At 53.0% G+C, this 14,643-nt stretch overlaps 1 protein-coding gene across 3 annotated transcripts in view; it reads left to right on the top strand.

Annotated features, from left to right (window-relative positions):
- The window catches only part of PCOLCE (procollagen C-endopeptidase enhancer), a 35,838-nt gene that overhangs the window by 17,248 nt on the left and 3,947 nt on the right, over positions 1-14,643 (top strand). For all 3 annotated transcript variants that reach the window (XR_014473680.1, XR_014473679.1, XM_083185790.1), the window contains exons 2-7: positions 12,408-12,516; positions 12,949-13,207; positions 13,354-13,478; positions 13,563-13,699; positions 13,931-14,310; positions 14,387-14,461. Coding sequence is in view for 1 of the 3 variants with exons in the window: in XM_083185790.1 (XP_083041916.1) it covers positions 12,408-12,516; positions 12,949-13,207; positions 13,354-13,478; positions 13,563-13,699; positions 13,931-14,310; positions 14,387-14,461 (1,085 nt within the window). In the remaining 2 variants the exon portion in view is untranslated. The remainder of the gene's footprint in view (positions 1-12,407; positions 12,517-12,948; positions 13,208-13,353; positions 13,479-13,562; positions 13,700-13,930; positions 14,311-14,386; positions 14,462-14,643) is intronic.

Genomic DNA, 14,643 nt, shown 5'->3' with positions numbered 1-14,643 from the left:
TCTCTCTCTCTCTCTCTCTCTCTCTCTCTCTCTATATATATATATATATATATATATATGTATAGACCTACCCCCAGCACCGATTACACCAGGTACTTCTGCCGATGATCTGTATAAAGCCCTGTGTCTATAGGACTGTATCTCTCTCTCTATATATATATATGTATAGACCTACCCCCAGCACCGATTACACCAGGTACTTCTGCCGATGATCTGTATAAAGCCCTGTGTCTATAGGACTGTATCTCTCTCTCTCGCTCAGAGACTAGAGAGAGGGACAGACAGAGGGGAAGTTGTACTAGGCCTTGGAGAAGTATGAGCCAGTCAGCTCCTAACTGCCATGTTAAAGGCTGTGATTGAATACTTTATTTCTCTCCACCACTTAGTACATAGACCTGAGAGAGAAGGGAGATCAGTTGGGATAGCTGAGACAGACAGCTGATGCAGTGGATAATGTATGTGGTGCTGCAGAGCCCCATCTGTGTAGAGTTTGTATGTATCCCATGTGTTTGCCTGGGTACTGTGACAGGCAGTGTAAGCTGCACTGTACGGCGCCGCGGTATATGCTGGCACTGTATAAATAACTGATAATAAGCATGACCGCGGGCGGAGGACATACCCCTAGGTCAGGGACCTATTAAACCACAGAGTAAATATTTATATACACTTTGTACCTCGTTCTCTTACCTGCAGTCACCTCGGGCTGGTAATAAGTGACCGTTCTTCCTACGGGGCCTGGATCACCCTGATAGGAGAAGCCCCCCGGAGTGATGATGAATGGGGGCTGACACAGAAGCTGTACCGTGCTATAACAACAAAGGTCAAAGGTGATGTGATCCTGTGCTCAGTATCCGTCCTATTAGGATTGGATATCTGCACAGTACCACTCACCTTGATTTGTGCTCAGTATCTTTTCCATTCAGGTTTGGAATTCTGCACAGTACCACTCCACCTGATCTGTGCTCGGTATCTCTCCCTAGTATGTTTGGGCCTCTGCACAGTACCACTCCCCCTGATCTGTGCTCGGTATCTGCCCTAGTATGTGTGGGTATCTCTCCCTAGTATGTTTGGGCCTCTGCACAGTACCACTGCCCCTGATCTGTGTTCAGTATCTGTCTCTAGTATGTTTAGGCATCTGCCAGTGGCGTGCGGTGGGGTGAGGCAGGTGAGGCACAGCCTTTCCTGTCATACTAGCGCATAAGCCGGCACTATACAGAATATATAAAAAAAATCTTATTTTTATTATTCATTAATCATTTTTATAGCCAAAACTCTGGAGTAAAAAGTCTATGGCAGGTGAGGCAGTGTTTAACCTGCAGTGCCTCACCTGCAGTGCCTCACCTGCAGGGCCTCACCTACAGTGCCTACAGTGCCTCACCTACAGTGCCTCACCAGGCTGCCTTTTCTGCACATCTCTTATCAAAACTCCGCGAATCTCCAGCAGTGTATACTGCTGCACATGTGTATAATGCCGGCATGTACCCCATGGCTCATACATTGTGTGCATATCTGGCTCTGGTACTTGCCAGGGACTCATGAGCAATTTACCTCACCGCACGTCACTGGCATCTGCACAGTACCACTCCCCCTGATCTGTGCTCGGTATCTGTCCCTAGTGTGTTTGGGCATCTGCACAGTACCACTCCCCCTGATCTGTTCTCAGTATCTGTCCCTAGTATGTGTGGGCATCTGCACAGTACCACCCCCCCCCCCCCTGATCTGTGCTCAGTATCTGTCCCTAGTATGTTTGGGCATCTGCACAGTACCACTGCCCCTGATCTGCGTTCGGTATCTCTTCCTAGTATGTTTGGGCATCTGCACAGTACCACTCCCCCTGATCTGTGCTCAGTATCTGTCCCTAGTATGTGTGGGCATCTGCACAGTACCACCCCCCCCTGATCTGTGCTCAGTATCTGTCCCTAGTATGTTTGGGCATCTGCACAGTACCACTGCCCCTGATCTGCGTTTGGTATCTCTTCCTAGTATGTTTGGGCATCTGCACAGTACCACTGCCCCTGATCTGTGCTCAGTATCTGTCCCTAGTATGTGTGGGCATCTGCACAGTACCACCCCCCCTGATCTGTGCTCAGTATCTGTCCCTAGTATGTTTGGGCATCTGCACAGTACCACTGCCCCTGATCTGCGTTTGGTATCTCTTCCTAGTATGTTTGGGCATCTGCACAGTACCACTGCCCCTGATCTGTGCTCAGTATCTGTCCCTAGTATGTTTGGGCATCTGCACAGTACCACCCCCCCTGATCTGTGCTCAGTATCTGTCCCTAGTATGTTTGGGCATCTGCACAGTACCACTGCCCCTGATCTGCGTTTGGTATCTCTTCCTAGTATGTTTGGGCATCTGCACAGTACCACTGCCCCTGATCTGTGCTCAGTATCTGTCCCTAGTATGTTTGGGCATCTGCACAGCACCACTGCCCCTGATCTGTGTTCGATATCTCTTCCTAGTATGTTTGGGCATCTGCACAGTACCACTGCCCCTGATCTGTGCTCAGTATCTGTCCCTAGTATGTGTGGGCATCTGCACAGTACCACCCCCCCCCCCCCTGATCTGTGCTCAGTATCTGTCCCTAGTATGTTTGGGCATCTGCACAGTACCACTGCCCCTGATCTGTGCTCGGTATCTGCCCCTAGTATGTGTGGGCATCTGCACAGTACCACTCCCCCTTATCTGTGCTCAGTATCTGTCCCTAGTATGTGTGGGCATCTGCACAGCACCACTGCCCCTGATCTGTGCTCAGTATCTGTCCCTAGTATGTTTGGGCATCTGCACAGTACCACTCCCCCTGATCTGTGCTCAGTATCTGTCCCTAGTATGTTTGGGCATCTGCACAGTACCACTGCCCCTGATCTGTACTCAGTATCTGTCCCTAGTATGTTTGGGCATCTGCACAGTACCACTGCCCCTGATCTGTGCTCAGTATCTGTCCCTAGACTGGCCCCCCCGCAGCTAATGGCAGTGGCAGCCCGCTGTACTCTATAGGCAGCACATGGCAGATGTAACAATGCCCTCCTGAGATTGGCTGCCTCAGAACTCCATTCATGTTGGTGATGCTGGCCTGCAATCATACTCAGTCCTGCAGAGATACCCAGTCCTGCAGTGATACCCAGTCCTGCAGTGATACTCAGTCCTGCAGTGATACACAGTGCTGCAGTAATACTCAGTCCTGCAGTGATTCTCAATCCCGCAGTGATGCTCAGTCCTGCAGTTATAGTCAGTCCCGCAGTAATGCTCAGTCCCACAGTGATACTCATACTCAGTCCTGCTCAGACCTGCAGTGATGCTCAGCCCTGCAGTCATACACAGTCATGCAGTGATACTCAGTCTTGTAGTTGATACTCAGTACTGCTCAGTCCTGCAGTGATGCTCAGTCCTGCAGTGATGCTCAATTTTGCTTAGTCCTGCAGAGATACTCAGTCTTGTAGTTGATACTCAGTACTGCTCAGTCCTGCAGTGATGCTCAGTCCTGCAGTGATGCTCAGTCCTGCAGTAATACACAGTCCTGCTGTGATGCTCAGTCCTGCAGTGATACTCAGTCCTGCTGTGATGCTCAGTCCTGCAGTGATGCAGAGTCGTGCAGAGATACTCAGTCCTTCTCTTACAATATACTTCAACATGCATGGCACCTCTTAATGATCGCTTAGTCCCTCACGCAGCCTCCATGCTACTGTACAATACACAGTGGGACGTCACACGTGGAGCAGTGTGAGCTTATACCGTCACTAGAGTGACCAACCGTCCCGGTTTGCCCGGGACAGTCCTGATTTTAACCTCATAAATCCCGCGTCCCGGGCACACCCATCCCGAGACGCGGAAAGTCCCGTTTTAACAAAATAAAATGGCTGGTGTTGTTACTTAGTGATGTGCCGGGCAGCTCACTGCTCTATCCGGCCGCACAGCATTAGACTTGGAGGAGTGTGGGAGGGGAAGCTGTTACACGGTGTGCGCCGCTGCCTCCCCATTATTGGTTAGTCACTCTGACTCTGTGAGAGTCAAGATAAATCATTAAAAGTTCTGTTCTATATTTTTTGTCATCTATCCCTCCCATTCCCGGCCGGGCCTACCCCCTATTATACTGACTAAGGGCTAATAGGCTATGATGAAAGTTTTTGCACTGGACCGTCTGGAGTCTGACCATTAGTATACTATATAATGGGATTCCCAATCCCAGCCAGGCCTAGCCAGTAGCCCTATACTAAGGGCCTTAGAATAGGGCTACTGGCTAGGCCTGGCTGGGATTGGGAATGGAAATCCCATTATACAGTATGGGGGGGGGGGGGGGTTGTCGAGCCCGCGACCCCCTGTCCCGGGTTGACCCTTTGGAAAGTTGGTCACCCTAACCGTCACAGCCAGAATCCCTTCAGGACTCTGGAGAACTGCAGAAGTGTGTCTTTTCCCGCTAGCCAGAGCAGATGACAGCCACCGGTCTGTATTATATAGTGAGGTGCAGATCCAGATCCAGCAGCAGCCAGTATGAATTGGCCTAGTGGGTGTGGGCGAGCCAGTGGTTGGGGGCATACCTCCCAACAGTCCCGATTTTATCGGGACAGTCCCGATTGTCAGGGCCTGTCTCGATGTCCCACCCGCAGGCGGCAGTGTCCCGCGGTGTGGGGGGGCTGTTGGGAGTCCCCCCTGTCAGCTGCTAAGCAGCGGGGAATAAACGCTGTGCGCATGCGCACAGCGTCTATTCCCGCAGCCAGGAGACTGGGGGCATGGCTAGAGGCTCACAAAGCCTCTGGGTCATGCCCCCATAGCGGCAAAATGGGGGCGTGGCCTCGCGGAAGAGCCGTGAGTATAGGCCATGCCCCCAACTTAGGTCACGCCCCCCCAAAATTTCAACGCGCCTCCGGCGCGCAGGAGCATCATCCCGCCTGCAGAGCTTCAAAAGTTGGGAGGTATGTGGGGGGTACATGCTGCAGGTCAGCCAATCCGCCTCTGGGTCCTGTCCTGTAGCTGAATCCGCACATCTGTGAACTTGTCCTGTAAATGGGAGGGTGCTGTGGGAAAGGACGTGTAAATGTTTGGTGCACCTGCACAATGGAAACATCTTGTCTCCTGTACGTGTTCCTGCATGATACTATGACCCACGCTGCGGCATGCTGCAGGCCAGAACCTTACTGTCCCCCCCCCCATGGCAGCTGCTGGGGGGATTCCTGGGTTAGGATGTGGGTAGTGAGGCAGGATTAGGAGAGGTGACCGGCGTGCCTCAATACAGGCTGTGTGCTGACTTGGCGTCTGTATAAAGGCCACGCTGTGTAGGCGCACACACAGGACTCTCTGTATACAGGGTCTGAGAGGCTTAATGGCCTAACTGTATAAGCAGGAAATCCAGGAATGTACCTATGTGTGTGTACAGTGAGTGGCAGGATACAGTGGGCACGGTGCCCGCTGCCATTACTCTGCAGGACATGTGAAGCTGTGGCACCTCGTGTCAGGCCTCCCGGCAGGAATGTACCTATGTGTGTGTACAGTGAGTGGCAGGATACAGTGGGCACGGTGCCCGCTGCCATTACGCTGCCGGACGTGTGTAGCTGTGGCACCTCGTGTCAGGCCTCCCGGCAGGAATTTACCTATGTGTGTATGTACAGTGAGTGGCAGGATACAGTGGGCACGGTGCCCGCTGCCATTACTCTGCAGGACGTGTGTAGCTGTGGCACCTCGTGTCAGGCCTCCCGGCAGGAATTTACCTATGTGTGTATGTACAGTGAGTGGCAGGATACAGTGGGCACGGTGCCTGCTGCCATTACTCTGCAGGACGTGTGTAGCTGTGGCACCTCGTGTCAGGTCTCCCGGCAGGAATGTACCTATGTGTGTGTGTACAGTGAGTGGCAGGATACAGTGGGCACTGTGCCCGCTGCCATTACTCTGCAGGACGTGTGAAGCTGTGGCACCTCGTGTCAGGCCTCCCGGCAGGAATGTACCTATGTGTGTGTGCGATCCCTCCTGTACCACCACCTCCAACCGCATCCCCCATAGGTTTCTATGATGTATCCTGATCTCCGATTTTTGCTGCGGTCCCTCCTGTACCACCTCCATCCGCTCCCCCCATAGGTTTCTATGATGTATCCTGATCTCTGGAATCTCCGATCCCTGCTGAGATCCCTCCTGTACCGCCGCCGGCCGCCTCCCCATAGGTTTCTATGATGTATCCTGATCTCTGGAATCTCCGATCCCTGCTGAGATCCCTCCTGTACCGCCGCCGGCCGCCTCCCCCATAGGTTTCGATGATGTATCCTGATCTCCGGAATCTCCGATCCCTGCTGAGATCCCTCCTGTACTGCCGCCGGCCGCCTCCCCATAGGTTTCTATGATGTATCCTGATCTCCGGAATCTCCTACACCTGCTGAGATCCCTCCTGTACCACCGCTGGCCGCCTCCCCATAGGTTTCTATGATGTATCCTGATCTCTGGAATCTCCGATCCCTGCTGAGATCCCTCCTGTACCGCCGCCGGCCGCCTCCCCATAGGTTTCTATGATTTATCCTGATCTCCAGAATCTCCGATCCCTGCTGAGATCCCTCCTGTACCGCCGCCGGCCGCCTCCCCATAGGTTTCTATAATGTATCCTGATCTCCGGAATCTCCGATCCCTGCTGAGATCCCTCCTGTACCGCCGCCGGCCGCCTCCCCATAGGTTTCTATGATGTATCCTAATTTCCAGAATCTCCGATCCCTGCTGAGATCCCTCCTGTACCGCCGCCGGCCGCCTTCCCCATAGGTTTCGATGATGTATCCTGATCTCCGGAATCTCCGATCCCTGCTGAGATCCCTCCTGTACTGCCGCCGGCCGCCTCCCCATAGGTTTCTATGATGTATCCTGATCTCCGGAATCTCCTACACCTGCTGAGATCCCTCCTGTACCACCGCTGGCCGCCTCCCCATAGGTTTCTATGATGTATCCTGATCTCTGGAATCTCCGATCCCTGCTGAGATCCCTCCTGTACCGCCGCCGGCCGCCTCCCCATAGGTTTCTATGATTTATCCTGATCTCCGGAATCTCCGATCCCTGCTGAGATCCCTCCTGTACCGCCGCCGGCCGCCTCCCCATAGGTTTCTATAATGTATCCTGATCTCCGGAATCTCCGATCCCTGCTGAGATCCCTCCTGTACCGCCGCCGGCCGCCTCCCCATAGGTTTCTATGATGTATCCTAATTTCCAGAATATCCAATTCCTGCTGAGATCCCTCCTGTACCGCCGCCGGCCGCCTCCCCATAGGTTTCTATGATGTATCCTGTTCTCCGGAATCTCTGATCCCTGCTGCGATCCCTCCTGTACCACCACCTCCAACCGCATCCCCCATAGGTTTCTATGATGTATCCTGATCTCCGATTTTTGCTGCGGTCCCTCCTGTACCACCTCCATCCGCTCCCCCCATAGGTTTCTATGATGTATCCTGATCTCTGGAATCTCCGATCCCTGCTGAGATCCCTCCTGTACCGCCGCCGGCCGCCTCCCCCATAGGTTTCGATGATGTATCCTGATCTCCGGAATCTCCGATCCCTGCTGAGATCCCTCCTGTACCACCGCTGGCCGCCTCCCCATAGGTTTCTATGATGTATCCTGATCTCTGGAATCTCCGATCCCTGCTGAGATCCCTCCTGTACTGCCGCCGGCCGCCTCCCCCATAGGTTTCGATGATGTATCCTGATCTCCGGAATCTCCGATCCCTGCTGAGATCCCTCCTGTACCACCGCTGGCCGCCTCCCTATAGGTTTCTATGATGTATCCTGATCTCTGGAATCTCCGATCCCTGCTGAGATCCCTCCTGTACCGCCGCCGGCCGCCTCCCCATAGGTTTCTATGATTTATCCTGATCTCCGATCCCTGCTGAGATCCCTCCTGTACCGCCGCCGGCCGCCTCCCCATAGGTTTCTATAATGTATCCTGATCTCCGGAATCTCCGATCCCTGCTGAGATCCCTCCTGTACCGCCGCCGGCCGCCTCCCCATAGGTTTCTATGATGTATCCTGATCTCCGGAATCTCCGATCCCTGCTGAGATCCCTCCTGTACTGCCGCCGGCCGCCTCCCCATACGTTTGTATGGGGGATGCATACCCAGGATACCGGCATTCTGAGGTGGCAATAGCCCATTGTAGCCTATGGGCTCCTGATTGCACTGATCAGCGCATGCGTAGAACCCCCCCCCCCCCCGGCTTCTGGCTGAGCACATCGCATGCCTGGGCTACCGCCATTCTGAGATGGCGATAACCCATTGTAGACTATGGGCTACACACGGCACTGCTGCCGATGCAGTGCGGTCAGCGGGGTCGGCAGGGGTCACCACTAACTGCGCATCTGCAGACTCACACACCCCCCCCCCCCCTTCCCCAACTCAGCGCATTGCAGGAATGAGCACCTTTCGGAGTCCGGTCCCTGCATGTCAGTGGTGATACATCCCACTATTAGGATCGCAGTTTACAATGGTGATATCAGGGTTGGGGGGGGGGGGGCTTGAGCGTGATGTCATTAAGCCCCATTGTCAGACCCCAGCACCCCCGCTCCCCTCCCGCTCCCCGCAGCTATATATAACGTAATGACAGGGTTCTGTAAAACCAGCAGACCCGGAGTCAACCGTCAGTCAGCGTCTGTAGCTGTTGTTACTCTCTGTCTCTCTGAGCCCCTGTCCCTGCCTGCTCCCGCTATAGGGGAAGGATGGGTACCCCCGATATAGGGGAAGGATGGGTACCCCCGATATAGGGGAAGGATGGGTACCCCCGATATAGGGGAAGGATGGGTAGCCCCGATATAGGGGAAGGGTTGGTATCGCGATATAGGGGAAGGGTGGGTACCCCCGATATAGGGGAAGGATGGGTACCCCTGATATAAGGGAAGGATGGGTACCCCCGATATAGGGGAAGGATGGGTACCCCTGATATAAGGGAAGGATGGGTACCCCTGATATAGGGGAAGGATGGGTACCCCCGATATAGGGGAAGGATGGGTAGCCCCGATATAGGGGAAGGGTGGGTACCCGCGATATAGGGGAAGGATGGGTACCCCCGATATAGGGGAAGGATGGGTAACCCCACTATAGGGGAAGGGCGGCTCCCGCTATAGGGGAAGGATGGCTGATCCCGCTATAGGGGAAGGATAGCTGCTCCTGCTATAGGGGAAGGGCGGCTGCTCCCACTGTAGGGGAAGGACAGCCCCTCCCGCTATAGGGGAATGACAGCCGCTCCCACTATAGGGGAAGGACGGCTGCTCTGAAATTGGGGAAGGATGGTACCCACTATAGGGGAAGGATGGCTGCTACCATTATAGGGAAAGGATGGCTTCTCCTGCTATAGGGGAAGGACAGATGCTCCCGCTATAGGGGAAGGATGACTGCTCCTGTTACAGGAGGAATTATGTATTCTCCTGCTATAGGGGAAGGATGGTACCTGCTATAGGGGAAGGACAGCTGCTCCCGCTATAAGGGAAGGATGGCTGACCCCGTTATAGGAGAAGGATGGCTGCTCCCACTATAGGGTAAGGATGGGTACCCTCGCTATAGGGGAAGGATGGTTGCTCCCGCTATAGGGGAAGGATGGCTGCTCCTGCTATAGGGGAAGGAGAGACGCTCCCGCTATAGGGGAAGGATGGCTGCTCCCACTATAGGAAAAGGATGGCTGCTCTCCCTATAGGGGAAGGACAGCTGCTCCTGCTATAGGGGAAGGACGGCTGCTCCCGCTATAGGGGAAGGATGGCTGCTCCGCTATAGGGGAAGGATGGCTGCTCTCACTATAGGGAAGGATGGCTGCTCCGCTATAGGTGAAGGAAGGCTGCTCTCACTATAGGGGAAGGATGGCTGCTCCACTATAGGGGAATGATGGCTGCTCTCACTATAGGGGAAGGATGACTGCTCCGCTATAGGGGAAGGATGACTGCTCCGCTATAGGTGAATGACGGCTGCACTCACTATAGGGGAAAGATGGCTGCTCCACTATAGGTGAATGACGGCTGCTCTTACTATAGGGGAAGGATGGCTGCTCTCACTATAGGGGAAGGACGGCTGTTCTCACTATAGGGGAAGGACGGCTGCTCTCACTATAGGGGAAGGACGGCTGCTCCGCTATAGGGTAAAGATGGCTGCTCCGCTATAGGGGAAGTATGGCTGCTCTCACTATAGGGGAAGGACAGCTGCTCCGCTATAGGGGAAGGATGGCTACTCTCACTATAGGGAAAGGATGGCTGCTCTCCCTATAGGGGAAGGACAGATGCTCCTGCTATAGGGGAAGGACGACTGTTCCTGCTATAGGGGAAGGATGGCTGCCCCCGCTATAGGGGAAGGACGGCTGCTCCGCTATAGGGGAAGGCCGGCTGCTCTCGCTATAGGGGAAGGACGGCTGCTCTCACTATAGGGGAAGGATGGCTGCTATTACTATAGGGGAAGTACAGCTGCTCTCACTATAGGGGAAGGATGGCTGCTCCGCTATAGGGGAAGGATGGCTGCTCCGTTATAGGGGAAGGACGGCTGCTCTCACTATAGGGGAAGGATGGCTGCTCTCACTATAGGGGAAGGACAGCTGCTCTGCTATAGGGGAAGGATGGCTGCTCACTATAGGGGAAGGATGGCTGCTCTCACTATAGGGGAAGGATGGCTGCTCTCACTATAGGGGAAGGATGGCTGCTCTCACTATAGGGGAAGGATGGCTGCTCTCACTATAGGGGAAGGATGGCTGCTCTCACTATAGGGGAAGGACGGCTGCTCTCACAATAGGGGAAGGATGGCTGCTCCGCTATAGGGGAAGGATGGCTGCTCTCACTATAGGAGAAGGATGGCTGCTCTCACAATAGGGGAAGGACAGATGCTCCTGCTATAGGGGAAGGATGACTGCTCCGCTATAGGGGAAGGATGGCTGCTCCACTATAGGGGAAGGATGGCTGCTCTCACTATAGGGGAAGGATGGCTGCTCCACTATAGGGGAAGGATGGCTGCTCTCACTATAGGGGAAGGATGGCTGCTCCGCTATAGGGGAAGGATGGCTGCTCTCACTATAGGAGAAGGATGGCTGCTCTCACAATAGGGGAAGGACAGATGCTCCTGCTATAGGGGAAGGATGACTGCTCCGCTATAGGGGAAGGATGGCTGCTCCGCTATAGGGGAAGGATGGCTGCTCCGCTATAGGAGAAGGATGGCTGCTCTCACTATAGGAGAAGGATGGCTGCTCTCACTATAGGAGAAGGATGGCTGCTCTCACTATAGGGGAAGGATGGCTGCTCCGCTATAGGGGAAGGATGGCTGCTCTCACTATAGGAGAAGGATGGCTGCTCTCACTATAGGGGAAGGATGGCTGCTCCGCTATAGGGGAAGGATGGCTGCTCTCACTATAGGGGAAGGATGGCTGCTCCGCTATAGGGGAAGGATGGCTGCTCCGCTATAGGGGAAGGATGGCTGCTCTCACTATAGGGGAAGGATGGCTGCTCCGCTATAGGGGAAGGATGGCTGCTCTCACAATAGGGGAAGGACAGATGCTCCTGCTATAGGGGAAGGATGGCTGCTCCGCTATAGGGGAAGGATGGCTGCTCCGCTATAGGGGAAGGATGGCTGCTCCGCTATAGGGGAAGGATGGCTGCTCTCACTATAGGTGAAGGATGGCTGCTCTCACTATAGGAGAAGGATGGCTGCTCCGCTATAGGGGAAGGATGGCTGCTCTCACTATAGGGGAAGGATGGCTGCTCTCACTATAGGGGAAGGATGGCTGCTCACTATAGGGGAAGGATGGCTGCTCTCACTATAGGTGAAGGATGGCTGCTCCGCTATAGGGGAAGGACAGCTGCTCCAATATAGGGGAAGGATGGCTGCTCCGCTATAGGGGAAGGATGGCTGCTCTCACAATAGGGGACGAATGGCTGCTCTCGCTATAGGGGAAGGACGGCTGCTCTCACTATAGGGGAAGGATGGCTGCTCTCACTATAGGGGAAGGATGGCTGCTCTCACTATAGGGGAAGGATGGCTGCTCTCGCTATAGGGGAAGGATAGCTGCTCTCGCTATAGGGGAAGGACGGCTGCTCTAATATAGGGAACGGACAGATGCTCCCGCTATAGGGGAAGGACAGCTGCTACAATATAGGGGAAGGCTGGGTACCCCCGCTATAGGGGAAGGGCGGCTGCTCCCGCTATAGTGGAAGGATGGCTGCTCCCGCTATTATTTATTAACAGTTTCTTATATAGCGCATCAGATTCCGTTGCGCTTTACAATAGGAGACAGTGATACAACAAACAGGGTATTTACAGACAGTCAGAGGTATGAGGGAGTGATTGTCATATTTTTAACAGCAATGAACATGTCTGGTTGTCTGCCCTCTGCTGTTTGCACAAGGAACTACATTCTGTACATACTACAGGCTACACATGTTGTGACCTAGTGAACATTGGATCTCATTGTATTTTCATATTATACACCTTTAGGCCCGTGTTTCTGTGCGGTGGAGACATCATCGGGGATTCCGGCTACATTGGCAGCGAGGGATTCCCTAATTATTATCCTCACAATAAGAAATGTGTCTGGAACATCAAGGTAACTGGCTGACTATTTGGGTGAAATCACGTTCTGTTTGTGTTATTACCATTGTCATCAATGTCAATCCATGCAGGAGAAAAATCAGTTAAAGCTCAAAAATGATTAAGTATACATTAAAATGGAAAACACTATTGTCATTCTTAAAAAATTCTATATGTGTTTGATATGTCACATGACTACCTTCCCAATAAATAAAAAATCAGAGTATTATCCAAGATGGCTGACTTCAAAATGGCCACCATACCAGTGACATACTCTGAAGAGTTCTCCCTCACTCCCATATTAGTAAATGAGACTGATACTGTGCTGTATAGTCAGGTACAAGCAGTCAGGAGGGAGGCCGGAGGAATGCGAGGGTCCAAGCGTCAAAAGCAGAGAATACGGCCCAGGACAGGGAGATGCAATAACGATGTCATGTCTCTGTCTCAGGTCCCGGAGAATAATATAGTGATACTGTCCTTCCGTGTGCTGGATATGGAGGCAGACCCAACCTGCCGCTATGACTATCTCAACGTGTACAATGGGCAGAGCGAGAGCTCCCAGCGACTGGCGCGCTTGTGTGGGACATTCCGCCCAGGTGCTCTCATGTCAACCGGCCCCGAAATGATGCTGGAGATGGTGACAGATGAAGGATCGGGAGGAAGGGGGTTCCTGGCCTGGTACAGCGCAGGGGCCCCTCATCTCAATGGTGAGACAACGGCAGAAGGCTTGATCCCAGAGGGTGAAACATACAGAGGGAAGCTATGAGTCTGCCCCCCCCCCCCCCCCCCTGCAGGGTGTAATTTGGGTTCAGACATCTGTGGGCATGCAGTGATTTGTGTTCATGTGTTGCAGATAATCTGTTATGCGGAGGAAAGTTAGAGAAGCCTCAGGGCAGCGTGATGAGTCCCAACTGGCCAAAAACAAATTACCCGAGTGGTGTGAGCTGTTCCTGGCATATAGTTGCCCCAAAAAACCAGGTGAGGAAGTGTCGCTGAATTGGAATGTTGGCGTGTTTAGACATGTGCTGTACATGCGGTGACGCCGCGTCCTGTCTCTTTCAGGTGATCGAGCTGTCGTTTGGTAAGTTTGACATCGAGGAGGACAGTTACTGCCGGTACGATTACCTGGCCGTGTTTAACGGAGGACAGACGGACAACAACCAACAGATCGGGAAGTTCTGCGGAGATACTCCACCCAAGTACGTGTGGTAGAGAGATGTCTCTATTCCTGCGCTATGACGCATCAGTTACACTTACGACCTATATTATTATAATAATTATTGCTTATTGCCCTAGAAGAAAAATGTGATCCGAGAGGGTGTTCTGGAAGTAGAGACATGGCGGGAGAGGCGTTTCATATGATCAAATCTAATATGGGGTTCTACCGTGATGTGATTACCTTTGTCTTGTGGATTCTTTTTTTTCTTAAGAACCATCTATTCCAATGGTAATGAGATGCTGGTGCAGTTTGTGTCTGACCTCAGCGTCACAGCAGATGGCTTTGAGGCCACCTACCGAATGAAGGACATCTCCGAGGTGCAGCAGAATCTCCCAGAACTAAAGCCCACCACAAGCAGTGTATCTACTGCTAACCGTCCAACAAAAGCACCACAGAAGCCCAAGCCCATTCCAAAAACCACAGCCAAGCCCACTCCAAGGGCCACTGCTAAGCCCACCCAGAAGGCGACCCCAAAACCGAAACCCACCAAGAAGGCCATTGCCAAGACCACCTCAGTACCAAAACCAAAACCCACGAAAGCAGCAAAACCAAAACTCAAAGCAACAACAGCAGCAGTTGGCGGAGAGACAGGCGAGTATGTGCTCACAGTGGGTTTGAGGATTTTGACGATTAGAGTCTTGTTGATTTAATTTCCTGTCAATTATAGGATCAGCGGTCAAGTGTCCACAGAAGTGCCGGAAGACAGGAACATTAGGAAGTCACTACTGTGTCAATGACTTCGGTAATGAAATGAACATGTTTTTAAGGTTGTCAATGGGTTATTGGCAGCTGGTCTTTTAGAGGATTCTCCTTTTGGATTCATTGTTTGACCAATCATCCATCATCAGAAACCATCCTCTTTCCATGACTAGATCTCACCACACCTTAAATCCTCTGGCCCACCTATGGCTGGAATGGTTAGAT

Source organism: Crinia signifera, chromosome 4 (genome assembly GCF_055691185.1).
Source record: "Crinia signifera chromosome 4, ASM5569118v1, whole genome shotgun sequence".
Classification (NCBI taxonomy): domain Eukaryota; kingdom Metazoa; phylum Chordata; class Amphibia; order Anura; family Myobatrachidae; genus Crinia; species Crinia signifera.
Note: the sequence above shows the minus strand (reverse complement) of the source record. Positions and strands in the feature narration are given on the sequence as shown.